Source organism: Pyrus communis, chromosome 12 (assembly GCF_041283825.1).
Source record: "Pyrus communis isolate YQ-2024b chromosome 12, ASM4128382v1, whole genome shotgun sequence".
In the NCBI taxonomy this organism is placed as follows: domain Eukaryota; kingdom Viridiplantae; phylum Streptophyta; class Magnoliopsida; order Rosales; family Rosaceae; genus Pyrus; species Pyrus communis.
In genome coordinates this window covers 23,415,293-23,437,825 of record NC_142576.1, presented here as the reverse complement: position 1 = coordinate 23,437,825, position 22,533 = coordinate 23,415,293, and the positions used below count along the sequence as shown (strand labels likewise).

General features: G+C 39.4%; 5 protein-coding genes and 1 non-coding gene across 13 annotated transcripts; 1 reads left to right on the top strand and 5 right to left on the bottom strand.

The window, feature by feature from the left end:
- Positions 1-812: 812 nt before the first annotated feature.
- LOC137745494 (small ribosomal subunit protein uS11z) lies at positions 813-2,865 on the bottom strand. 3 transcript variants are annotated; one of them, XM_068485450.2, is made up of 6 exons: positions 2,696-2,865; positions 2,316-2,426; positions 2,174-2,219; positions 1,742-1,827; positions 1,481-1,610; positions 813-1,240 (listed from the first exon to the last, which is right to left on the bottom strand). In XM_068485450.2, the coding sequence occupies exons 1-6, from the start codon at positions 2,696-2,698 to the stop codon at positions 1,173-1,175; spliced, it is 444 nt and encodes a 147-aa protein (XP_068341551.2). In that variant the 5' UTR covers positions 2,699-2,865; the 3' UTR covers positions 813-1,172. The 3 variants fall into 3 exon arrangements, with proteins under 3 accessions (XP_068341551.2, XP_068341552.2, XP_068341550.2); XM_068485451.2 differs by having other exon boundaries at positions 2,316-2,423; XM_068485449.2 differs by having other exon boundaries at positions 2,316-2,435; positions 2,696-2,864.
- Positions 2,866-5,461: 2,596 nt separating this feature from the next.
- LOC137745975 (glutathione hydrolase 1) lies at positions 5,462-8,281 on the top strand. Of its 4 annotated transcripts, none has more exons than XM_068486012.2 (7): positions 5,462-5,599; positions 5,815-6,155; positions 6,238-6,753; positions 6,890-7,125; positions 7,220-7,481; positions 7,575-7,712; positions 7,796-8,281. In XM_068486012.2, exons 1-7 carry the CDS (start codon positions 5,593-5,595, stop codon positions 8,027-8,029), a joined length of 1,734 nt encoding a protein of 577 aa, XP_068342113.2. In that variant the 5' UTR covers positions 5,462-5,592; the 3' UTR covers positions 8,030-8,281. The 4 variants fall into 4 exon arrangements, with proteins under 4 accessions (XP_068342113.2, XP_088536877.1, XP_068342112.2 ...); XM_088680751.1 differs by having other exon boundaries at positions 7,220-7,487; XM_068486011.2 differs by having other exon boundaries at positions 5,553-5,731.
- Positions 8,282-9,016: 735 nt separating this feature from the next.
- Positions 9,017-11,934, bottom strand: LOC137745860 (uncharacterized). Of its 2 annotated transcripts, XM_088682072.1 has the most exons (6): positions 11,628-11,934; positions 11,269-11,507; positions 10,423-10,535; positions 9,828-9,968; positions 9,618-9,721; positions 9,017-9,283 (listed from the first exon to the last, which is right to left on the bottom strand). In XM_088682072.1, exons 1-6 carry the CDS (start codon positions 11,854-11,856, stop codon positions 9,132-9,134), a joined length of 978 nt encoding a protein of 325 aa, XP_088538198.1. In that variant the 5' UTR covers positions 11,857-11,934; the 3' UTR covers positions 9,017-9,131. The 2 variants fall into 2 exon arrangements, with proteins under 2 accessions (XP_088538198.1, XP_068341992.2); XM_068485891.2 differs by having other exon boundaries at positions 9,017-9,721; positions 11,628-11,928.
- A 60-nt stretch (positions 11,935-11,994) lies between these two features.
- TRNAL-UAG (transfer RNA leucine (anticodon UAG)) lies at positions 11,995-12,074 on the bottom strand. The gene has a single exon. It is a non-coding gene; the product is annotated as a tRNA-Leu (tRNA).
- Positions 12,075-13,100: 1,026 nt separating this feature from the next.
- LOC137745315 (protein ORANGE-LIKE, chloroplastic) lies at positions 13,101-16,469 on the bottom strand. Its single transcript, XM_068485254.2, has 8 exons — positions 16,145-16,469; positions 15,714-15,831; positions 15,488-15,607; positions 14,986-15,072; positions 14,617-14,693; positions 14,377-14,504; positions 13,865-14,001; positions 13,101-13,514 (listed from the first exon to the last, which is right to left on the bottom strand). Exons 1-8 carry the CDS (start codon positions 16,318-16,320, stop codon positions 13,437-13,439), a joined length of 921 nt encoding a protein of 306 aa, XP_068341355.1. The 5' UTR covers positions 16,321-16,469; the 3' UTR covers positions 13,101-13,436.
- Positions 16,470-17,318: 849 nt separating this feature from the next.
- On the bottom strand, positions 17,319-22,502 carry LOC137746191 (uncharacterized). Of its 2 annotated transcripts, none has more exons than XM_088681806.1 (9): positions 22,025-22,502; positions 21,371-21,778; positions 21,075-21,234; positions 20,753-20,994; positions 19,529-20,460; positions 19,118-19,461; positions 18,772-19,035; positions 18,472-18,677; positions 17,319-18,225 (listed from the first exon to the last, which is right to left on the bottom strand). In XM_088681806.1, the coding sequence occupies exons 1-9, from the start codon at positions 22,283-22,285 to the stop codon at positions 17,518-17,520; spliced, it is 3,525 nt and encodes a 1,174-aa protein (XP_088537932.1). In that variant the 5' UTR covers positions 22,286-22,502; the 3' UTR covers positions 17,319-17,517. The 2 variants fall into 2 exon arrangements, with proteins under 2 accessions (XP_088537932.1, XP_068342365.2); XM_068486264.2 differs by having other exon boundaries at positions 21,075-21,230; positions 21,367-21,778; positions 22,025-22,429.
- Between the last annotated feature and the right edge of the window lie 31 nt (positions 22,503-22,533).

The window sequence follows — 22,533 nt, the reverse complement described above, 5'->3', positions numbered from 1 at the left end:
TTGGGTTCTGAACATTAAAAATTTATTTTGAGGAAAAACCTGATCACTCATTCAATAAGTTGATGGTTAGATTAGGATGGAGTACTATTTACGCAATTAAAACTGATCCACCCAAATGAAAATAATTCTTAAACATACTTGTATATTAAATAGATATATAGATATATAACTAAATTTAGTAACTTTTAAATATTTTTTTTTTTATTAAAACGTGTTGTGAATAGTGAAAGTTATGTATTAGTCATATGTAGGGATATAACAACATCAAGTTTATATTATTTAGGCCTAATTTAAAGTAGGTATTGATTATTTATTACTCATACTTACATTAGAATAAACCAATTAACTCCAATCTGTAAAACCAACCCAACTCAACCCACTTAAGAATGGTTTGGGTGGTTGGTTTGCCCATTTTATTGGGTGAAAAAGAGTGAACGATTCCAACTTGAGCATGTTAGGTTGATCAACGAGTTCAAGTCCAACCAAACCAACCCACCCAATGTCCACCCCTAGTCACAATGACGATATGTGTCAACTAAAACATAGGCATGTGTTACTTTCTTATCTGCATGTCATTGATTTATTGTCATGAAACACGATTCAAGAGGAAAAATCGTGTGAATGCATTTGTAATTGACAATCAGTTCAAATAAACATTTTTTGACTTTTTTTCCCATGTTCAGTTTTCAATAATGATGCCGTATTGATCATATATAAACGACATAAAATGATGACATAATGACAAGACAACGATGATATAATAACAACTCAATTAACATATATCATTTATTGCTGCTACTTGCGCTGCGTAATTTTGCAGTTAAAATTGATGTATAGATGTGAGGGAAGACTCAAAACACTTGCGTCTACTAAGTTGCTGCATATCATTATAAATGGCGACTGAAACTTTTCAGGTCCACCAGGAACAGAACGTAGAACCAAAGTACTAGATTTTAAACCATATATAGATAACAGAACACCATCATTTGTTGTGTGTAAAGCTCATCACCAACCAAACGAAATTCTAATCCTCTTTTCCGCCAAAATAATCTAAGTTCAAAACTACATCTTTGTTGATCGAATGGCTGATGATAATAGTTTGATCCAAAATAAAAGTATCTACGAAACAGAGCAGCAGCAGAACACGACACAGTTGAAGGCGAGGTAAGAAATTACAACCTTCTTCCCCTTCTACCACCCTTTCTACGAGTACTATCGGTGGGAATTGGAGTCACATCCTCTGTCAAAACAGAAAAACAAAAATCAACGACTGCAAAGATAACTATTCTCATGATCGAACATTACAAGCAAGCACACAAATGTTCCCTTTTTTTTTAAACAAGAAAAGCACCAAAAATATGTCATTTGAAGAAAACGAAGTTCCATAATCACCGATCATCGCTCCCAAAGTCTCGGCATCACAAGTGGAACAATACACATTTAATACGAGCAAGAGAGATGAAAGGGGAAAGGAAATTACCAATGCGGCCAATTCTCATGCCAGAACGAGCAAGAGCTCTGAGTGCTGATTGGGCACCTGGACCAGGAGTCTTGGTCTTGTTCCCTCCAGTAGCCCGGAGCTTTATATGTAGAGCAGTAATGCCAAGCTCCTGCAAAATCAGCCAGCAAAACAAATTAATTTTATTATTACTTATTAGAACTCGGAAAATAGACACCAAAGAGGGATGTCGATCATACTCAGTCTGCAATAAAAATTATTCAAGTAAAAACACAGGCAAACCTTGCAGCGTTGAGAAACATCCTGAGCGGCAAGCATAGCTGCATAAGGAGATGATTCATCCCTATCAGCTTTCACCTTCATACCACCTGAAATTAGGAAAAAAAGGCAATCTTGTTATAGTATAGCAACAGCAGCGGAACAATCAATAGAAAATCATCTTCTAACAGATTATGCCAGGACACTACAATTAACGGTCACTTCTATTCATCACATTATGGAAAAGGAACGGTTTAAGAAGAACATCAACAAATGAAAAAACAGAGGCATTCATATTTGAAAAGTGCCATCACTGAGCTTCGATAACATAGCTCGGCAATCAACTACGGGTATACAAATTTACCGGGGAGGACATCCAACCATGCAGTTGCAAATCAAACAACACAAACAACTATTTCAAGTAACAATTTTTTAGATAGGTGTTTAAGAGTTTACCGGTGACGCGAACAAGAGTCTCCCTACCGGACAAGTCAGTCACATGCTGCGATTAGAAACACCGAAACCAACAATTTCACATATAAATTCAACTCCAAATGGGAGCGATAATCACATCCAAACCGAAAAATATGGGACTTACAATGAAGGTATCATTAAACGAGGCAAAAATATGAGCAACACCGAAAGCATGCTCTCCGTCACGGAGAACAGGTCCAAGTGTAACATTATCCTCCTTGGGCTCCCTGGTCTTCTTCCTCGACTACAAAAACAATCGAAAAATACAAATAAAAATATATACCAAATAAAATAAAATTATCACAGTACTTGCACAGTAAATCTATAAATCCAAACAGTATTAGTCTTCTCCAATCCAACAATTCGTTATGTGTTTGGTTGGCGAGAAAATAAGGAGGGAAAAAGAGTATTTTCTGATCATTTTTTACTTTCAATTTCTCGGCAACCAGATTGTAAAAATCACTAAAAATACAGAGAGGAGAGAGAGGGAGAGCGAGGGTTTACCATGGCTGTGAGCAAATGATTTGGTAAGAGGTCACAGACTATTCAGAACGACGACGCTCCGGCAGAATCTCAGCGCTTCCAGAAACCCTGCCTGCGTATTTCGGTTGTTTTATAGTTAGGGTTTTGCATTCCGGGCAACTAAATGAGCTCATTGCCCTTATTAAAGTAATCGCGTTTGGGAGCTTACCTTAGAGCAATTCCAGTACGTAAATGACAATTGAATCCCTTCCAATACACAATAATTATCTTTAATGAACAGTAATTATCTTTTGTATCTCCACATCTAAACTTAATAGTCATGGCAATAGGCAATAAAATATTAAACAGTAATTTCGGATAAGATTTTTAACCAGTCTCGTTACATCACATGTCATTATCCGAAACTACAATTTTTTATGATAGTTTTCGATAAGATTTTTATCCAATTCCATCACGTCACGTGTCGTTACCTTTTTAGAATCTTTGAGGATAGATTTTCGATAAGATTTTTAACGAATCTCATCACACCTCGTGTCGCAATTTGTTTAGAATCTTTAAGGATAAATTTCGATAAAACTTTTAACGAATCACAGCGTGCCACGTGGCATTATCTACAACCTAATCCTTTTTGTTTTTCTCCATATAACCCACCATCCATCCTAAGAAATCACACACCAAAATCAAAATCTCTCAAAATCTCTATCCTTATTCATAATTTCTCCTTCATTCTTACAATGTCTTCTTCAAGGATGTTGTGGGAAATCGATGAGTAAGAGGAATAATTGTTTAAGCGAGGGGAAGAAATGTTCAATCTCCAGGAGGGAGAAAATGAGATGGAAGAGGAAGAAGATGAGGAGTGTAGAACGAGAGATGGCGAAGCAAGAAGCCAAAGAGCCTCACATTCCCGTCGAGTCATCCAAGCTGTGGCTAAGATCTCAAAGCCTAAGCATTCCACAAACATTGATAGAAGTAGGCAACGATGAGGTAAGGATCTCTTGGACGATTATTTTGACCGTAACAGTGTGTTCCCTGATGTGTACTTCAGACGTCGTTTTTATTTGGTGTGCTAATGTAATTTTATTTGGTGTGTTTATATTCTTTGAATAAAGATTCTTTTAGTTTAAATAAAGTACCAAATTAAATAAAGATACTCTTAGTTTAAATAAATTATTAAATTAAATAAATACAAAATTACATAAAGTACTCAATTAAATAAATACGAATACAACCCAAAGTGATTGGAAAGTTATGGGCTCCGATTATACAACAAATTCCCTAGTCCCTCGTGAATGCAAAATCATCACCTAACCAATTTGTCCTTAAAATTATGGGCTCCAATTATATAACAAATCACCTAGTCCCTCAATTTTTTTTAAAAATTTTTAAAGCCCAAAAATGTGGACCATTGATCTGGAATTGAATGGCTGAGATTGTGCCATGTCATCTAGCCGTTGGGGGAGTTTTGAAATTTTATTTTTTTACCATTGGAAATTGAACGGTCCAGAAAACAGAACTATTGAAATCTAACACCCGAGAGGGTGCCACGTTGCACCCAGCAATGGCTACAGGCAGCTTGTCCAGCATGGGCCTCATTGCCTGCAAACCCTGTCGATGATGCGCCCCCACGCGCTTGGCTCAATTTTTTTATTTATAATGTAGCTGGCATCAGCCTTGCATCACTCTCCCCTTAGGCGCTCAAGCCTTAGGTTTGTGCCTGAGCTGTCTCTCGGGCCCCACCTCAGCCCAATAGCCTGAATGGGGTGGAATCACTTTGGCAGGCGATTGGGTTGTTGGAGTAGCCTGTCCAAGGGGCTAATGCTCACGCTGGAGGTGCTCTTATTGGTTTTTTTTTTTTTTTTTTTTAGTACATGGATATTTTTATACTAGGGGAGGAGGAGTTTGGCTAAGTCACACAATGAGAAACCTAATTTGGTATCGAATTCACCATCCACAAGATTCGAACCTAAGACATCTTACTTCCAAGTGAAGAGGAATACCACCACCATAGTACTGAGTGGCACCTCATTGCCCATTTTAAAGTAATTGTATATTCTTCTTCACTTGTAAGTAAGAGATCTTAGATTCAATTTTCTTTAAAAGACGAGTTTGAATCACATTATTTATAACTTAGGGTGAGGCTAAGCTCACCCTCCTCCTCACCCTCCTCTTTTTTAGTCTAGATAAGAGGCTAAGTCCATAGTGAGGCTAGCCTATTATTGCACTCTTTGTAAATAAAAGATTTTAAATTTGATTCTCACCGAAACGAATTTAAAACTCCGATTTAAAAAATATGGATAATATAGTTTGTTAGAAAATAAAATTACCCCACGAACCTAGTTACCAATTTGCTCCTTGCTAGCCGCCCACTACATGGCGATGTGCGGTTTCGAACTCGACCCGACAAACCTCAGACTTTTCAACATTCACTCACACACGCACTCTCTCTCTCTCTCTACGTTGAATATCTAAACTACTGAATGATTGAACGAACCGGATTCTCGTCGGCTACTTTTTATGCGGATTATGGGAATCCGTTAATCTTGTATGTTCATTTTACAGTGTACGGTTAGAAATTATTTTAAATATTTTTATTTAAAATTAAACATAAACAATAGTTAACAAAAATTGACAGTACAATGTACGATAAACAGATAATATTGACAGATTCCAGGATCCTCACCAAAAAGATCCGGAGAGGATCCTGTTGGTGATTGAACTAGTCTTTGACTATCCGAATTCGATACAGAGGATACAGATAATTTCGAAAATGGCGTGCTATGTGGTTTTGGTAGGTGCGCGCATTTGATAGTTTGGACCACCATTTACTATTGAGGACGACTCCTGCTGGTCGAAAGGCAGAGGAAAAAGGCGAGACGACGACGCTGGCTGAAAAAATCTGAGCATTTTACACTCTCACCATGTCATGTGAGTCACACTGACATTTTTTCTTCTGTTTTTTTTTTACTTACAAATCGAAAAAATAGCAAACAGAAAATTTGGTTTTGAATTCCATCATCCCCTGTTTCATTTGATCACCAACTCCAATGGGAAATTCTGGTAAGTCTTTATATATATATAATATGTATATATGCATGGAGTGAGAGTTGATCAGAATGTGTTTCTGTTTCTGTTTGTTGTAGATTGGATGATGTCGTTGCTTACCATTGCACTTGTGTTCCTTTCACTGTTGCTTCCTACTTGGAGTGCCACGAGTGGTTCCGCCAAAAGTAGGCCGGAGGTCATTTCAGTACGCCACGGTGCGGTTGCCACTGATGATCGCCGGTGTTCTAGAATCGGGAAGGATGTTCTTCGCGAAGGCGGTAATGCCGTTGATGTATCAGTAGCTGCTGCTCTGTGCTTAGGGGTTGTTAGCCCAGCATCGAGCGGCATTGGAGGCGGCGCCTTCATGCTTGTCCGGCTAGCCAGCGGGGAAGCACACGCCTTTGATATGAGAGAAACCGCCCCATTGCTTGCTTCCGAGGTTCGTTGTGCTGTACATGCTTTACCGAATTCGTTGCCTTAATTGGTTGTCACTCGAGTGTATTCGATAACTGTTTTTTCAGAATATGTATGCTGCCAATGTTACTCTGAAAGGTAGAGGCGCTCTCTCGGTAGCAATTCCAGGGGAACTGGCGGGTCTTCATGAAGCTTGGAAACAACATGGAAGGCTTCCGTGGGATAGGCTTGTAAGACCTGCTGAGCGTCTTGCTCGTTTGGGATTTAAGATTTCACCTTACCTCCACAGACAAATGGTTGCGGCGGAATCAGGAATCTTGGCAAACGAGGGACTTCGTCATATATTTACATCAAATGGGAGTCTCTTGCAGACAGGTGAGATATGTCGGAACATAAAACTGGCAGAGACACTCAATCAAATTTCGAAGTTTGGTCCCGTAGCCATGTACAACGGATCGATTGGGACCAAATTGATTAGAGATGTTCAGAAGCTTGGAGGAATACTGACAATGAAGGACTTGCAAACTTATAGAGTAAGGCTGAGAAAGCCGGTATCTGCTGACACACTAGGGCTTAAAATACTGGCTATGCCTCCTCCTTCTGGTGGTCCTCCGTTGATACTTGTGAGTACATCTTTGTTCTTAATTAGTGTCACCTTTTTTTTTTTTGTTTTGTTTCAGTTTTCGTCTCTTTTGACAAATTAAAGAAGCAGTTCAAATAGGTTCGTTATGGACTACTCTTGTCAATTCCACTCTACAGATGCTAAACATACTTTCGCAATATGGAAATGCTTCTGGAGTTCCGGATCCTCTTTGGATTCATCGAGAAATTGAATCTTTGAAACATGTTTTCGCTGTGAGGATGAATCTCGGTGATCCTGAGTTTGTAAATGTGACTAAAGTTCTAGCTGATATGCTTTCTCCTGAGTTTGCTGAGCAGATGAAGAAAACCATATATGACAACATGACTTTTGATCCCAGCCATTACGGTGGCAGGTAAATTCTTTGATTGGCAAGAAGTTGATTATCTAGTAGTTGCTTGCACTTGATCATGTTTCATCGACGATGATGACTCCTTATTTCCTAACAGGTGGAGTCAGATCAATGATCATGGAACTAGTCACTTGTCTATCGTAGATCCTCAGGGAAATGCCGTCTCCATGACGACTACTGTAAACGGATACTTCGGTGCACTTATACTGTCATCGAGTACAGGAATAGTCTTAAACAATGAAATGGATGACTTCTCCATACCTGGAAATGTTTCCGCAAGTCCACCACCAGCGCCACCCAATTTTATCAGGCCAGGAAAAAGGCCGTTATCGTCCATGACACCTGCTATAGTGTTAAAGGTAAAGGTAATGCAGAACCACCTAAATCTTACGTTTTGTATGCAGCGTATCCGTGCCCAATATGTTCACATGGCTTGTTTATATGCGTGACAGGATGACCAACTGAATGCTGTAGTTGGCGCGAGCGGGGGAGTCTTCATCATTCCGGCAACTGCGGAAGTTCTCTTGAATCATTTTGCAAGGGGAATGGATCCACTCTCTTCCGTCATGGCTCCAAGGGTCTATCATCAGGTAATTTAACGAATTATTGAGACGTGTACGCTAAACGGAATCTCAACTAAAACTACTAATCTGAAACATTTCTGTGCAAGCAGCTATTACCTAATGTGGTTCGTTATGAGGATTGGACGTCCGTGACTGGCGATCACTTTGAGGTTCCTACTCAAATCAGGAAATCCCTACAAAAGAAGGGCCATATCCTAGAGCCCCTTACTTCTGGGGCTATTTGCCAGTTTATAGTTCACAAGGCTTCGACGGAAAATGAAGGTACTCGGGAGATTTTGGCAGTGAGCGATCCAAGAAAAGGCGGGGTTCCGGCTGGTTTCTAAAACTGCAAACTGGTGCAATGGAAGCGATCGAAGCTAGTTATTGTTCTTGTTCCAACGCTAGTCTACTCCCCCCTTTAGCATTGTGGTTGAAACTATTGGTTATTTCTTGTAGCTAGTGACTGATTCACAAGTTTTCTACTCTACATAGTTCATGTTGGTTCTTCCTTTGCAATGGATATGCTAACAAAAAAATTTCCGTCACCTTCGAAAAGGCGACGAAGGAAGTTACATAAATTGAGCAATATTGTGCGAGATTATAGTTTTTTTTTACACATATACACAATAAAATTGGAAAACTTATCTGAAAATTTATCACTTGACATGTTTTTTTGAAAGTATTTTTTGTCTTCAAACTTAACAATATGTTCGTTCATTTTCACTAACGCCACCTATTGTTTCTTTGAATTTAGCAGTATATTAGAAACTTCATCACACATCAGTAACATCACTAAAAATGAATTAAAAAAAAAAGAATTGAGAGAGAAATAAAAACCCTAAAAAAATCTATTATTCTTGTGTAAGAAAATTGAATACATTAGGAATTTTTTTTTCGTAGTTTTGTTTGTGATTTGTTAGTTGTTTAAGTGCAGCCACAGTTCAATTTCCTACCAACTTTGAAATCACATTGCCTAATATTTACGAGTTGCTAAAGTTCAACCATTTCATTTAGTATTTTTATAGTTCAAATTTCATTTTGTTTTAAGTTTTTGATATTCATTTATAAATTTTTATTTGTTTTTTAGCTTCTTCTATTGTTTTTTTAAGTTTTATGTTTAATTTTCTAATATACCCTAAATTTAACGGGAAAAAAAAAAAGACTGTTAGTAAAAATGACCAATGTTGCAACACATTATTAAGTTCAAGGACTAAAGAAACTAAAATAACAGTTTAGAGACTATAATTAAACTAGAGATAAAGTTCGGAACCATTGCTACAAGTAAGCTATTTTATAATGTAATCTAGATGAAATCCAAAAACCAGAACAGATAAGCAGAAATAAGACACAAATGCTTTATTACAAGTGAAAAACCGAAACACTTGGAATTACCATTGTTATCTACACCACATATCATCTGTGGCAGATAAATTAAACCCGATATGGTTAAGGCCGAAAGGATGAATTCTTAGGTGCCACAATCTCAAGGAAACCTTTTGGATTGTCGACGTGAACCCAATGGCCGGACTTGGGAAGAACATGAACTGAAACCTTCCCCTCCGATCCATCTGCTTCGCGAGTGGCAAGGTTTTCGAGTTCTTGTTCGTTGACATCAAACGAGAGACATAAAGTATGATGAAACAGAATGGTAAACATTTAGCCCAGAAAAAAAAAACATAAAGTATGATTAACACAGCCTCACTCATTCCATGAAGGTGCTGATGACAGCCATAATAGTAGAACGATAATGACGAAATCTCTACTCCACGGTGCATCTTGTGGCGGATCAAAGGGATGAAATCCTAGGTGCCACAATCTCAAGAAGACCTTTCGGATTGTCCACGTGAACCCAGTGGCCAGACTGGGGAAGAACATGAACTGAAAGCTTTCCCTCTGATCCATTGGCTTCCCTATTGGCAAGGCTTCCAAGCCGTTGAACCACATCGGGGTCCCAACGATCACTGTTCTCAGCACGCACAACATGTATCGCCATATCTTTTGGTGGGTGCTCCAACAGAGGCCAATAGGACTTCTCCCTGATAATTTGGATTCATAGAAAGTGTGAAAGGTAAGGGGGAGGGAGGGGAAAAAATTCATTCTTTCTACTTCCTAGAACTGATATCAAATCAATAAGATATTTACAGGTAAGACTTGAACATCTGGACAGCACCATCGAGATTGAACGCCCACGTCTCGTGATCTCCCTGTTTCTTGAGGTTGGTGCCTATCCATTCTGACAATGACTTTGAGAACCCAAGTTCAATCATATGATTCACAAGCCACCTGAAGCCAAGAACCAAATTCATCACATAAAAACTTGGAAACATGAACGTCATGTGACATTTTGATAATTTTGTAACACCAGTATGTAACAAAGTTTTGAAGAAAAAACAATGGTCTCCTAATGGATTTATCTAGACTCCTGTAATCAGAGTAAAGCTATACAGAATCCAAGGCTCTCGATTGAGTGAAGCAATCTGAGAGTAGAGCAGGCGTTGTGTGTGCCAACATTACTAAACATAATGACTTTGATTAAAAATACTCCTTTTAATGCTATACACTTTTAGGGAGAAATATGACAATGTACGGATTATTGTCGTCTCCAAATTGGTATCATACAGAAGAAAAAAATATATATAAAGGACTCGACTTGACACCTACTTATGAACAGATAACCCCATAATACATGCAGTTAATAATATCAAAATAATCTATCATAAGGAGAAAGAGGTTTTACTTTCGTGATGGAACTGACGAAGGTAGACTCTGCAATGTCTGCAAAACTTTCTCAACTTCCCCATCACTTTTGTCACGGCTCACTTCTCCTGGAACAGAATCCAATACCCACAGCTGTTCTGGATCACAAAGAAAGTACAAAGCGCACAAAATATCTTTAAGTGCAAAGGGAACTGAACTTTCAATCACACATGATCTTAAACTTTGACCCTCGTATATAAGTTTACAAGTTAGAATTTACTAGGCCACTGGCTAAGCTGGCCCTATTTGACGGCCATAGTCATATTAAAATGGAAAACCAATCTGAAAGATAATCGGTACTTTGGTTTCAATTCAGTTCATTAGGCAAACATAGCACTACGAAGCAATACTTTCTCATAAACCTAAACGGGGAAACTAAGCATGTTTCATCCACAAACCCAACTAATCATGATAATGAAAATACAAGCCTACAAGTATTTGGCTGGAAAGTTTCAACATTCAGGGTTCACGAACCACCGTGCTCAAAAGTCACATACACGGAGTCCCACCTGATGATCCCCAAGATGCAACACATACAATCGAGTGAGAGCTCTCTCGGAACCAAAAATGCCTTGCGAACACCCCAACCCACGGAAAACATATCATCCTAATTCACACTATATACTCAACCTGCATCAAGCAAGCAAAAACAGCTTCCCAATTTTGTTCATTTCGCTAGAACGATGAGCTTATATTAAGGTACTGGTTAGTTTATGGTAAAGCTCTTGAATTTACACAACTAACTCAAAAATATTCCCAAATAATTCTACTTTCGGCACAAAAGAGCAAGCACAAGTGATGAACTTATGAGGGGAAGATCGAATACCTGCTTGGGTAGCTTAGCGGAATCACCGTAGTCACCAAGAGCACAGCTCTCTGCAAATTGCAGAGCAACCTTACCGCCCATGGAGTGACCGAGAACAACATCGGGCCAGTCCCAACCCTGAGTCCCAACCAAATCAGCCAAATCTCGGGCCGCATTGACCAAATCATGAGGTGGGTTCAGACCTTCGATCTCGGCCGATTTCCCATGGTTCCTCAAATCCACAAGCACCAATCTCCAACCTGCAATTGGAAATTTGTGTCAATAAAAACGGAGAAATCAAGTAATCGAGAGGAGCAGAAGAGGGAGGGGGGAGAGGGAGGGAGGGAGAGAGAGAGAGAGAGAGAGAGAGAGAGAGAGACCAGATGGATCGGAGAGATTGGAGAGGAGGGAGCGAGAGAAAGTTCGCCAGTTTCTGGCGGAGCCCAGGAGGCCGTGGAGGATGAAAGCGGTGGAGCGGTAGGGTTGTTGTGGGTCCGCGTCGGAGGCTCGGAGCTCTTCATAGGCCAGGGTTTGCAGCGGCCGTCGTGAGATTGTGAATCGGGTCAGGAGGTGGTGAAGACCCGGTTTGTTTCCGAGGATCCGAGCCATGACGACGGCTAAAACTGTCAACTATTCCAACTGTGATGGAAGAAACAAGGAGATTAAATTATGAGTTGCACGACGTCGTTTCTACCTTCCGCGGGAGTATCAACGGAAAGTGTTGGAAAGAAAAAAAAAAAAAAAAATTGACAGCTGTGGGATTTGAACCCACGCCCTTTCGGACCAGAGCCTAAATCTGGCGCCTTAGACCACTCGGCCAAACTGTCCTATTGGTGCTAACCATACAGATTTAACTGTCATTTACTCTAATACTTCTCAGTTAATCTACAAAAGTGAGTCGTTCATAGGTACTATTAGCTTCCGGATACGACAGTCCTCCCACATTAAGGGGCTCATGTATAGAGTCTTCTCGTTAGGAGAGAATCCGTATGCGATAGTTGTATGCAAGAATTTCTCCTAATTGAGATAACATCTGTTTGAAAAAAAAAATTAATCGTGCAATAACCAATTAGACTTGTGGTCTTCACATTGCTAATCCATTCATAATTGTTGAAGCCTAAATGGATAACAGAATTCTGATTGCAGGGAAGTAATGGAATCTGATTTGCTTACTGGAAATGATCCTACAACTAAATACAAATTGGTTGGTAAATATGTAGAGACTACTCGCGACTATTCATGCAGCAACTCTCTCACTTCCGCCAAAATGTAGGCCCCAAGTGCCGGACCTACATGCATTCCCGACTCTTTGTGGGAGAGCTACCCCATGGGTAAAGCGTACTGATGATTTCCTTCAATCATAGCTCTCAGACGTGAATAGCCACTAAGGCCATCTCTAATCGGTATGGCTAGATATAGTCCTGTCCAAAATTATAGCCTTGTAATAATAATAATAATAATAATAATAAATAGTGTCAAGTCATACTCATATAACATCTCCAACCGAAGGAAGCTAAATATAACCCCCCCTCAATAATTTAATTGTTTTAAGTTTATACTTTAAATTTATTGGTTAATTTAAATCAATTATTGTAATTGAAGAGTTGAGCACCGAAAAACGGCTAGGAAGGGGGCTACATTTGGCCAACCTGATGGCCCTTCGATCAAATAATAGTCTGGTGAGCTCCACAGAATTATAGCCCAGTCATCGGTTGGAGATGAGTTTTTGGGCAAATCAGACCATTTTTTGCTTTTAGACCTTTAACCTTCTCCATTGGGGATGGCCTAATAAGTTTTGCATCTATATTGCTCATGAAGATTTCTCTACTTTTATGTCAACAAAAAGCAACAAATTCAACTAAATTGGCATTTCTTCACAGCCAAGTTCCCAAATCCATGTGTAAGTTGTAACCCATTTCATCAAACACATAAATTTGCGATGATTCCTAGTTTACATGAAGTACTCTTGCAATCAAGCCAACATTTGGCACAAGTTACACACACTATGCTAATTTGAAAGGCCAAATTTTGAAAACCATTCTATTCAACTTATTTTGCTTTTAAACAACTGTAACTTTATATACTATTTTGTGTCTTTGGGCAGTCGAAAATTAAGGGCTGGAATGGAAAATATTCCTGAGCTGCATCGACGAGGAGATAACACCGCTAAGTTATTCCTCTGGTTTGCTTTAGTCAAATGGATCAATCCGCGGGTCATGCTCGCTTGCCATCATCATCCCAGTGCACAGGCACGTCGGGCACATGACCTAAGTGAACATGGAAGGTGATTAGTCCTAGTAGAGAGCGAAAGAGAGAGAGTTTGGCATTACAATAGATGATGCAAATCTCCTATCAAAAGAAACGAATGGAATTAAAGCCTTTTTGCACAAAATTCCTTTCGGAAGTTTGACAAATCATCGTAAATCCCTTTATAATTCTTTCTTCCTTTTAAGCTCGGCACGAGTAAATCATCGGCAAACATGATACGATGAAATTGTGGAAAGATTTGAAGCAAGTGTAGCACGAAACAAATGATCAACAACACCAAGAGATAAGTGTGAAAAATTGCAGTGCGATCATTTCTCATGAATAAACCACCTAGCAACAAATTTTGTACCTTTCCAGCACCAGAGCAATTTGGGCACCTCTCAGTTGTGGGCACTCGCAAAGGGCGGTCTGATGCACTAGATGCTGATATAGGATTGATGTTCAAGCACGCTCCACTTGCAGAACATCTAGCACAGGCCAAGTACCCTGCCCATGTTTGCCCAGACAAAATTACCAGATTAAAACCAAAGTATGAGAACAATATAACATTAGAAATAACATTTATAACGAGAAATTAAAGAAAGGTAAAAAACATCAGAAAAGTAACAAAGTTGAAAAGATTTTTAGTGATGAGAAAGGCAAGGGAGAACTTCTGTACAATTCGAAGAAACTAATAGCGTTGTAAGAGCCAGAACCTAAGCCACTTTTTACTTGTTATTTTCATAAATTTATCAGCATACGCAAACTTCATAAAAACTAACCGCAAGAAGATATAAAAACAACCCCATTCAACAAATGATCCACTTATCCCTTAGAACTTTATCAGTTGGCACATTTCATTTATGGCAGTTTAAAACATACCAGTTCCATGGCAATATTTGCACCTTTTCTTCTCTTGCTGCTCAACATTGTTAGCTTCAATCAACATCAATGCTGAAATGACACCCACTGCCCCACCGGAGAAGGATGCCACAATAGGATCAACCTGACTGAAATCAAAATCAAACAAAAGGGATTTCAGAACAGTAAGTAAGAAAAACCATACTGGTTGCTTGAATTTCTAATTGTAATCAGGAAAAAAGAAACATGTTCAGTATATACCTTAATTGTAAAGGCAGATGCATGCTACGAATGAAATCTTCATACGAGGTACCTCCTATACCTAATTTTAGTTCCAGCTGTCACAGAGAACAGGTTGAGACATTTAACAAATATAACAGTGAAGAATTCTAAGTCCATCCAATAGGCACAAAACATGAACATCAAAACTAAGGTTCCTAATCCGTTATGACCTCAACCGAAGATATCCTTAATAAACAGAGGAACATGTAGCATCACGCTTTAAGGGCCAGTAAACATATAAGCAGGTAAAGGGTAAAAAAAATGGGAATCCACCTTTACAAAAGTATACATGTATGGAGCCATGGGGAAATATTCACTATAAACAATCATCCATGCTTATAGACTTACCGATGGTGCAATGAGACCCCCAAATACAATTACACTAGATATCATGGATAAGCTTGTGAGGTAGAGCTGCTTCAATGTCTTTGGTGTCTACATCGTAACACATATCACACAATGTCAGCTGAAATAAAAGGTAAAGTGCTTGCACAACCACAGAATTCAGAAGAAAAATATCATACAGACATGAAAATTTTGGCATACGAGCACTTGTTTTAGTTGGACATTTAATTGGAAAGGTATTAGTTGGTGACTGTTGGCACAAGAAACGGACTAAGCAAGAGCTAAACAAAGAAACACAACCATCTTATCAAACATGGACAATAATTCATTGTCAATTATCGTTTTCAACCCGCATGCCCCCTCTTGAAATATAAGGTTAGTATTTGTATCTAAACCCATACGTGTTTCTGACTACTTAGCTAACTATCCAAATATCCCAACTTGTTTGAGGACGTCGATAAGGAGCAAACTTAAGGCGGTTAACTAAATTGTAGATGATACTCACCATATGAGGGAGAAAAGGGATAGTGGATGGAATGTCAGGCATCTCATTTGACTCTTCCACACAAGCCTCATCCATATCTTTCGCCATCCTCATCCGGTGCTGCACCCGCAATCTCCTTAGCTACACAAACCAAACATATATCAAACAAAGAAGTTAACAATCCCCTAATTACTGAAATGTAAATGATCAAACATATATCAAACACTTTTGAGTTTTCTGTTTTCACCTCTTCCATGAGAAGAAAAATCTTGTTGCGCCGGCTTCTTATGTTGTCCTGAATTTCCTGCAGTTGCATCTGCACAAAGTCCTGTACCGTCTCCGGCCCTTCTATGATACAAAAGGTGCTGACGAAAGAAAACAGAACACAGAAAGCTTAGCATTTTCCCGTTAACTAAACAGAAGGACCAAAATTGAATTTCAGTTTCGGATTGCTAAAAGCGCCTTCTGACAGCCAAAAGGGCTAAATGCTTTTGGCTCATAGAAGTTCTTTTCAGACGAGAAATGCTCCTGTGAGATGCTTCTTCATAAGCACTTGAATTTTAATAAAACATTTCAAGGCACTTGGATTTTAATAAAATTTTAAACGTGTTTATAGTAGAAGTGCTTATGAGTAAAAGTGCTTTATAGAGAAAGCAATCCAGACGGGCTCTTGATTACCTTGGCGTGTTATCGCCGGGGGATGATTCCTTGGAAGCAGAACAGGAAATTTGGGGACGCGGGGAGGTGAATTTGGACAGAGATAGACGTCTAGGGATTCCATGGGAGGAGATGGTGGAGGGAAGTAGGGTATTGGAGGAAGGGGGAGGATGAGAAGTGAGTGAGAAAGAAGCCATTTTTGTAAAGCTTCTACGCTCTGCTCATCTCATCAGCCAAAAAGCAGAGAGAGAGAGGAAGGAGGGTTTTGGTGAGGGAGAGCAGAGGGGAGATAGAGAGACAGGAATCTTTGGGAGGTTTGAGACTTTGAGTGGGCATCTTGGTGGAAGACGGAGACAAAAGAGACGATGAGGCTAATGGGTTATTGCCACGTCACCACATGCTTCTGTTTCTCTCTCTTGACCGTTAATTGTTACTTGCGAATCCGGATCCTCGTCGAAAATACATGAATTGTATCGGTTCATCGTATATCGTGCAGTTAGAAATTATTTTAAATATTTTTATTTAAAATTAAATACAAACAGTACATGATAAAAACTGACCGCACGATGTACGATAAACTGACAAGATGAATCTCTAAGATCCTCACCAAAAGGATTCGGAGAGGATCCTGTTGGGTTACTTGCGTTCGCAGCAATTACCACGCCACTTATACGTTTCGGAAACGAATATTTGTAGGTTGAGAGGACCAGGCAAATGAGAAAATTTTCATTGTAACTGGAACACAAGCGGTACACCACGTGTTTTTATACAGGTGGTGGGAAATTTTATTTTTTAAGTTATTATCTTTTTCTCACACATATCCCACCATTTGTATAGTAACACGTGCTGTATCATCTTATATTTCAGTCACATTGAAAAATCAACTGAAAGAGAGAACAACAGAAAAGCCCAAGTTAGCTAAAATGGTTCCTATAAAACAATACGGGTCAGTAATATTTTGGTAACGTATACAACATTTGAGTTATGGGTATGACTTCAATGCTACATATTTTGGGTCGCAAGAGAGGAGATTTAGTGTTCATATTCAAATCCATAACGTATCTTGGGCCGCAAGAGAGGAGATCTAGTATCCGTATTCATTTAGCCGCTAAATTTGATTTTCACAACTGTTTGGATATTCTATTTTCAGTCGCATCCATTCATTCATTCTTATATCATTCAACAATACGTAGCATTTGAAGAAATTTCCCTGTGTTATTAGGTTTACAGCTCCTTAAAGAACCCTAATTGCATTTGCAATTGCATTTGCAACTCCTCACTATTTTCTCCCAAACATACTTAAAAACGAAGCTACATGACAATCATGGAATCATCTGCAGTTCGTTGTTTTATCCAACAACAAAAACATTGACTTGTTTTGTTTTGGTCTGAAACTACAAAAACAAAGACACCAGCAGAAAAAACAACATAAACAACAGCACAACAACAACAGGAGGAGAAAACCATGTTCCAAATCCCCCAAATCCTTCATACAGATCATCAACTTCCCAATCCAATATCTCTTTTCTGAACCTCTTTCCCTTCCCACTCCTTCCGCTTTCAGCTAATCGTATGTGAGATAAAATGTGAGGAAAAACTTTCTTGTGAGAATCTTCTCCAATCAACAAATCTGAATGCCCGAAACCCTCCACAACTACCCTTTCGTGATGGAATCCTGGCTGGTGCAACTTCATGTACTTATGAGCGAGGAAAGACGTGTGAGGAGTCACGAGGAGAGACCGCCCTCCGGATATGTAAAGCGTTGTGAGTGCCATTCTTTCTGGATGGATCAAATATGAGTTGCTGCCGTTGCTGTCTACTATAAAACCGGAGTTGCATATCTTTCTCAGGTGGGGAAATGCTGCCATGGGAAGTTTTGTAGAGCTTTGCTTGTTCAACCACTGGTGCATGGTGGGGCTTACGTTTTTGTGCCAGAATGTGTTTCCGAAGATTCCTGAGAAAACTTCACATTCGTTGCAGGTGCATCTCTCGTAGCGGGGTATGAAGCGGGCTATAAGTTTCAGGAGGCTGTGGCGTAAGCTAACGGTTGATGTCTCCAACAGAGGAAGCGTCTTATCAATTCCAAGTATGAACATTGATATCTGCATATTAAAAGGAACTTTTGAGGCTCTCGCAGGTAAAATTAATGTGAGCTTGCTTTACGATTTAATAATTTTTGAATTACTACAAACTTTATTTAATTCCTTCCTCCCCTTGTTCATAATAATTAATAAGTTTCCTGCGTGGTTGTATTCCATCCTAAATCTATAGAGAGAGATGGGCGGAGGGCGGGGGGGGGGGGGGGGGGGGGGGTGAGAGGGGGGTGGGGAGCGAGAGTGAGAACTCACCGGCATCAGAGGAAGCCACATTTTAACTCTGGACCAAGGACTAAGCTTGAAGAACATTGAAGAATTGGTGCATGAGAGAGAAGCAATACGGGTTGCAGAGACGTGACCTCCCATGACAGCTATGTGTATGGCTAAGCCTCCGACACAGTGTGCAACTACATGCACCTTCACGCGCGGCCCATGCAACTCAACAATCTTATTAATTGCTGCAGAAAAAGTGAAGCAGGAAAACGCTCATTGACATACAATAGGATTAGTAAGAGTTAAGTACAATTACAGTAGGTGTATTTGGTCTTTTACCAGCAGCGATGTCAAATCTTGCAATATCTTCAATCGTAAAACTGTTTGACGAATTCAGAGGGTGCAATCGTGATTGCAGTAGCCATGTTTCATGCCCTCCTTCAAGCAGAGTTCTGACTAAATCATTTGGCTCTGTTGGCAGCCAGTAACTCTCGGTGGAGTATCCATTAAGAAGAAGAACTGGATTTAGTTGCTCATTTCCTTTAAGTTGTGGCAAAATATGGTGGCACTTCCATTGCCTACAACTGATATTGAATCCATCTTCTGCACAATATATGGACAAGAAATTAGGAACTCTATAGCAGCAAGAAATGGACCGGAAACAGAAAACAAAAACATTTGCTACCTGTTTTTAATTCATGGAGAATGCCGCTCGGATAAGATTTAATTTGAAAATAGGATGAATCTAAATCCTTGTGGTTCCCTCGAGGTATCTGCAATACATAGGTTCTCAAGAGGGCCCCTAATAGATGGCATAAGAACCTTCCCCTCTTGTTTCCTTCAAGGCTTATGAAACTCTTAAGAAGCTCCTTCATCGAAATGCTAAGCTCCCCTTTTAAAACAACCTTCTCATCCTCCGAGTTTTTCTCAGCAACTTTCACAAATGTCACATGCAGTGTTGTCATCTCCCTCCAAGCATATAATGCAGAGATAAAAGGATTCATTATCTTTCTTCCCTCGAGAATATATCTGCATCAAAATCGTTGTGAGAAAAATAAAAGTAAGAAAATTTATCAAACTTTCAAGTTTTATATACCTTGAACCAGTAGAAGCCCCGAGAAGAAGATGGTAATGCATATACTGTGTGTAAGGAGTTCTGCAATCTACCTCGCAAATATTTACATCCCCGTCTAAGATGTGTAAATCATCCTTCTCAAAGGCTCTAAGTTTCACATGCCCTCCAACTTTCCCTCTTAAAAGGGAATGGGCTTCTTGAGTACCCAACTTCCGCTCATTCGGTCCTTTCTGGTCTTGAGGGTTCATCTTCATTCTGAGATAAGCTGTGCACGGCATACCCCCAACGTAACCTCTCATTGTTTCTTTGACCAAGACCTCTGATCTCTGACCATTAACTATAGTCTTATCAGTGAAGGAATCCTGACCTTGGTTAGCAATTTTAGGAACAGATGCAAGACCTTCTCTGTACTTTAGAGCATCCTGCACAAGGTTCTTGCTTATGTGCTCAGCTGCCGCCGCAATAGTAAGAGAAGGATTTATTCCAATAGAGCATGGGATCAAAGAAGCATCACATACATAGAGGCCGGGATGTACAGTGATAGGTGACACCGGATCAAAAACCTGCCCGTTGGAGTTGCAAACACCGTGTGAAGGATCTAAAGATGCATTGCACCCTCCTAAAAGATGAACTGATGTGCTTCGGTATTTTGACATAAAGAGAATTCCTCCTAATTTCTGAGTGAGCTTTTGGAAAGCTGTAATTTTTCGTGGGAGAAGGGAATCATGAGGCGGGGTAAAGCAGATTTTGTTCGTGCCCTTTTCCAACGTGATCTTACCATCACTCTCATCATATCCCAATGCAATAAGAACCATTGCTTGGGTTGCTTTACAACCTATGATATGCTTTATCTTGTCTATAATCCCATGAAGGAACCAGTATCCAGTAGGCCATCCGTAAGTTGTAATTCCTTTAAACAGCAGGTACGGATACGATGTTGGAAGTACAGCACTCTGTAACAACGAAGACTACATAAGAGGTTGATGAATCCAAATCCATCAAACCAGAATAAAACATTTTTAAACTTATATCTTCAGAGATTAACATTTATATACATGCATGCATACTTCATATATATATGTAACTCGTTTTCCACAAAAGCCAGACTACATCTAGATTTTCCCACCAGATATCTATATGATACATCGTTGATTACATAAAAAATTAAAAGTCATTTGTGACCAAACCAATAGATTTACATGAATGAAAAACTGAAGTCAATTAAGTTTACAGAAGTTTCTGAACCTGTATTGTAAAGCCGAGCGAAGAAGTGTAGGAGGCAGAGATGGATGGCCCTGGCCTTTCTTCAAATGGTGTCTTAAACATTTGCTTTCTGTCTAATCCGTAACCATTCAGTGGTGCTGGGCTCCCAGCAAGATAAGCCACAGTATTTCCATTGCAGCTGAATCCAGATCCAAGTGCTTCAGAAAGTTTTAGTCCTCTCATTCTTGACTGGTAGAGTATTTTAGTGGTGCCAAAAACTCCCGCTGCGAAAAAACAAGTCTAGAAATTGTTAAGAGTCTTTGTGATTAAAATTTTCAGAATACCTAATTTGATTGTTTCTCACCTGATAGGATTACGAAATCAGAGGTTATGTAATCAATCTCATTCAAGTAAATAAGCCATCTTCTATTTTTTCTACTGCTTTCTCCTTTGTATTGGAAGTTTTCATGCATGTTTCGAACCACATACTGTACTTGACATTCTGTTTTAACTATGCAGCCTGCCTGCTTCACAAGAAACACTGGTTTTAGCGGAGAAGGTACGGTAAAAACTTAAACACGAACATCTATTACATCCTAATGGATATTTTTTTTTTTTTTTTACGAACTTCATTGATCTATTAGATAACATAAGACATGCCTGGATTGCTGAACGCAGATAATTTTTGTCAGTAGAACTTTTGGCATTATAAGGACATCCAGAAAGACAGTTTCCACAGGCTAAGCAGGTACCCATTGCATCAGTTTGTAGTTCTTCAAGGTCAAAATTCACGCTTAGCTTCACCGAAGTCTCAAAAACTTCTTCAGTCTCTCCAATAGCAACCTCTTCCAAGACTTTTGCGGCAGGAAACTTGACAGGAATGCTTTGTGCTTTCAGCATGGCTGCCGCAGAAGCTTCACAGTTATCCCAATTCCTTTCCCAATCCTTTGGCCATTTTGGATTTCGTCTAGCACGAGCTGGTGCTGGAACCAGAACTCCTGCATTCACTAATGAACCCCCACCAAGTCCACACGCCGTAGCTGCTAGAGAATCATTCTGCTCATATACCTAGACTTTCATCATAACAGATGCATATTACACCTTGCCCCGATTTGAATGGTTACGGAAAAACTGTATATGTCGCTAAATTATAGTAAAAAGTAAAAAAACTGGTATATACACAATAGTAAGCAAAAGTGACATCACAAAACAAAGTACATACAATATCCTGAGATTGACATGATTCAAAACAAACAACAAAATACAGAATCGCGGCAGATATTGCCCGAGAGAAAAAGAGGAAGAGAGAATAACCTGGAACAAAGCATCTTTTGGTCCAAAGCTAATGCCCAGGTTCTGGTTCTCCATCCTCATAGCAGAAAATATCTTCGAGCTGTCAGTAGGAAAGTCCTTAGATTCCCATCTCCGGCCTTTCTCAACTAGACACACCCTTACCCCTGCCATAGACAACCGACAAGCAGCAACAGAACCGCCATAGCCAGACCCCACAACAACTGCATCATAACCATCTTGTTGTCCATAACCAAAACTAACTTCCGATTCTTGCTGCTCCATTTTCTTTCAAGTTCCGGATCTAGAATTCGGTACAATTTCTTACTTAAGGTCAAAACAAGGTGTGAGAATTTCAGTTCCAGATTCAAGATACCTTATATAGCAGAGGATACTGCCAACATGGAAAGTACTGGGTATCAAATTTGTTTCCTAGTGTGATTATTTAATAGGTAAATGATTGCAATCACGTTTTAGCATGAAGAAACCAATGAATCCAGTTAAGACGAAGTTGAGAACAATTACCTAGTAAT

Bases quoted from the DNA above. Each gene is read 5' to 3' on its own strand.
- LOC137745494 (XM_068485449.2), bottom strand. The intron at 2,220-2,315 runs GTAAGTCCCATA...TTCTAATCGCAG, and splicing joins CGTTTAATGATACCTTCATT to CATGTGACTGACTTGTCCGG. The intron at 1,241-1,480 runs GTAATTTCCTTT...CTGTTTTGACAG, and splicing joins CATGAGAATTGGCCGCATTG to AGGATGTGACTCCAATTCCC.
- LOC137745975 (XM_088680750.1), top strand. The intron at 6,156-6,237 runs GTTCGTTGTGCT...CTGTTTTTTCAG, and splicing joins CCCCATTGCTTGCTTCCGAG to AATATGTATGCTGCCAATGT. The intron at 6,754-6,889 runs GTGAGTACATCT...TCCACTCTACAG, and splicing joins GTGGTCCTCCGTTGATACTT to ATGCTAAACATACTTTCGCA.
- LOC137745860 (XM_088682072.1), bottom strand. From the start codon at position 11,856: ATGGCTCGGATCCTCGGAAACAAACCGGGTCTTCACCACCTCCTGACC. The intron at 10,536-11,268 runs GTATTCGATCTT...GATCCAGAACAG, and splicing joins CCGCTAAGCTACCCAAGCAG to CTGTGGGTATTGGATTCTGT. The intron at 9,284-9,617 runs GGCTTGGAAGCC...TCAACGAACAAG, and splicing joins GGACCCCGATGTGGTTCAAC to AACTCGAAAACCTTGCCACT.
- LOC137745315 (XM_068485254.2), bottom strand. From the start codon at position 16,320: ATGGCTTCTTTCTCACTCACTTCTCATCCTCCCCCTTCCTCCAATACC. The intron at 15,832-16,144 runs GTAATCAAGAGC...TTCTTTCGTCAG, and splicing joins CCCGGCGATAACACGCCAAG to CACCTTTTGTATCATAGAAG. The intron at 14,694-14,985 runs GTAAGTCTATAA...TCTCTGTGACAG, and splicing joins GGGGTCTCATTGCACCATCG to CTGGAACTAAAATTAGGTAT.
- LOC137746191 (XM_088681806.1), bottom strand. From the start codon at position 22,285: ATGGAGCAGCAAGAATCGGAAGTTAGTTTTGGTTATGGACAACAAGAT. The intron at 19,036-19,117 runs GTAGCAAATGTT...TATATTGTGCAG, and splicing joins TCTCCATGAATTAAAAACAG to AAGATGGATTCAATATCAGT. The intron at 18,678-18,771 runs GTAAAAGACCAA...CTTTTTCTGCAG, and splicing joins AAGATTTGACATCGCTGCTG to CAATTAATAAGATTGTTGAG.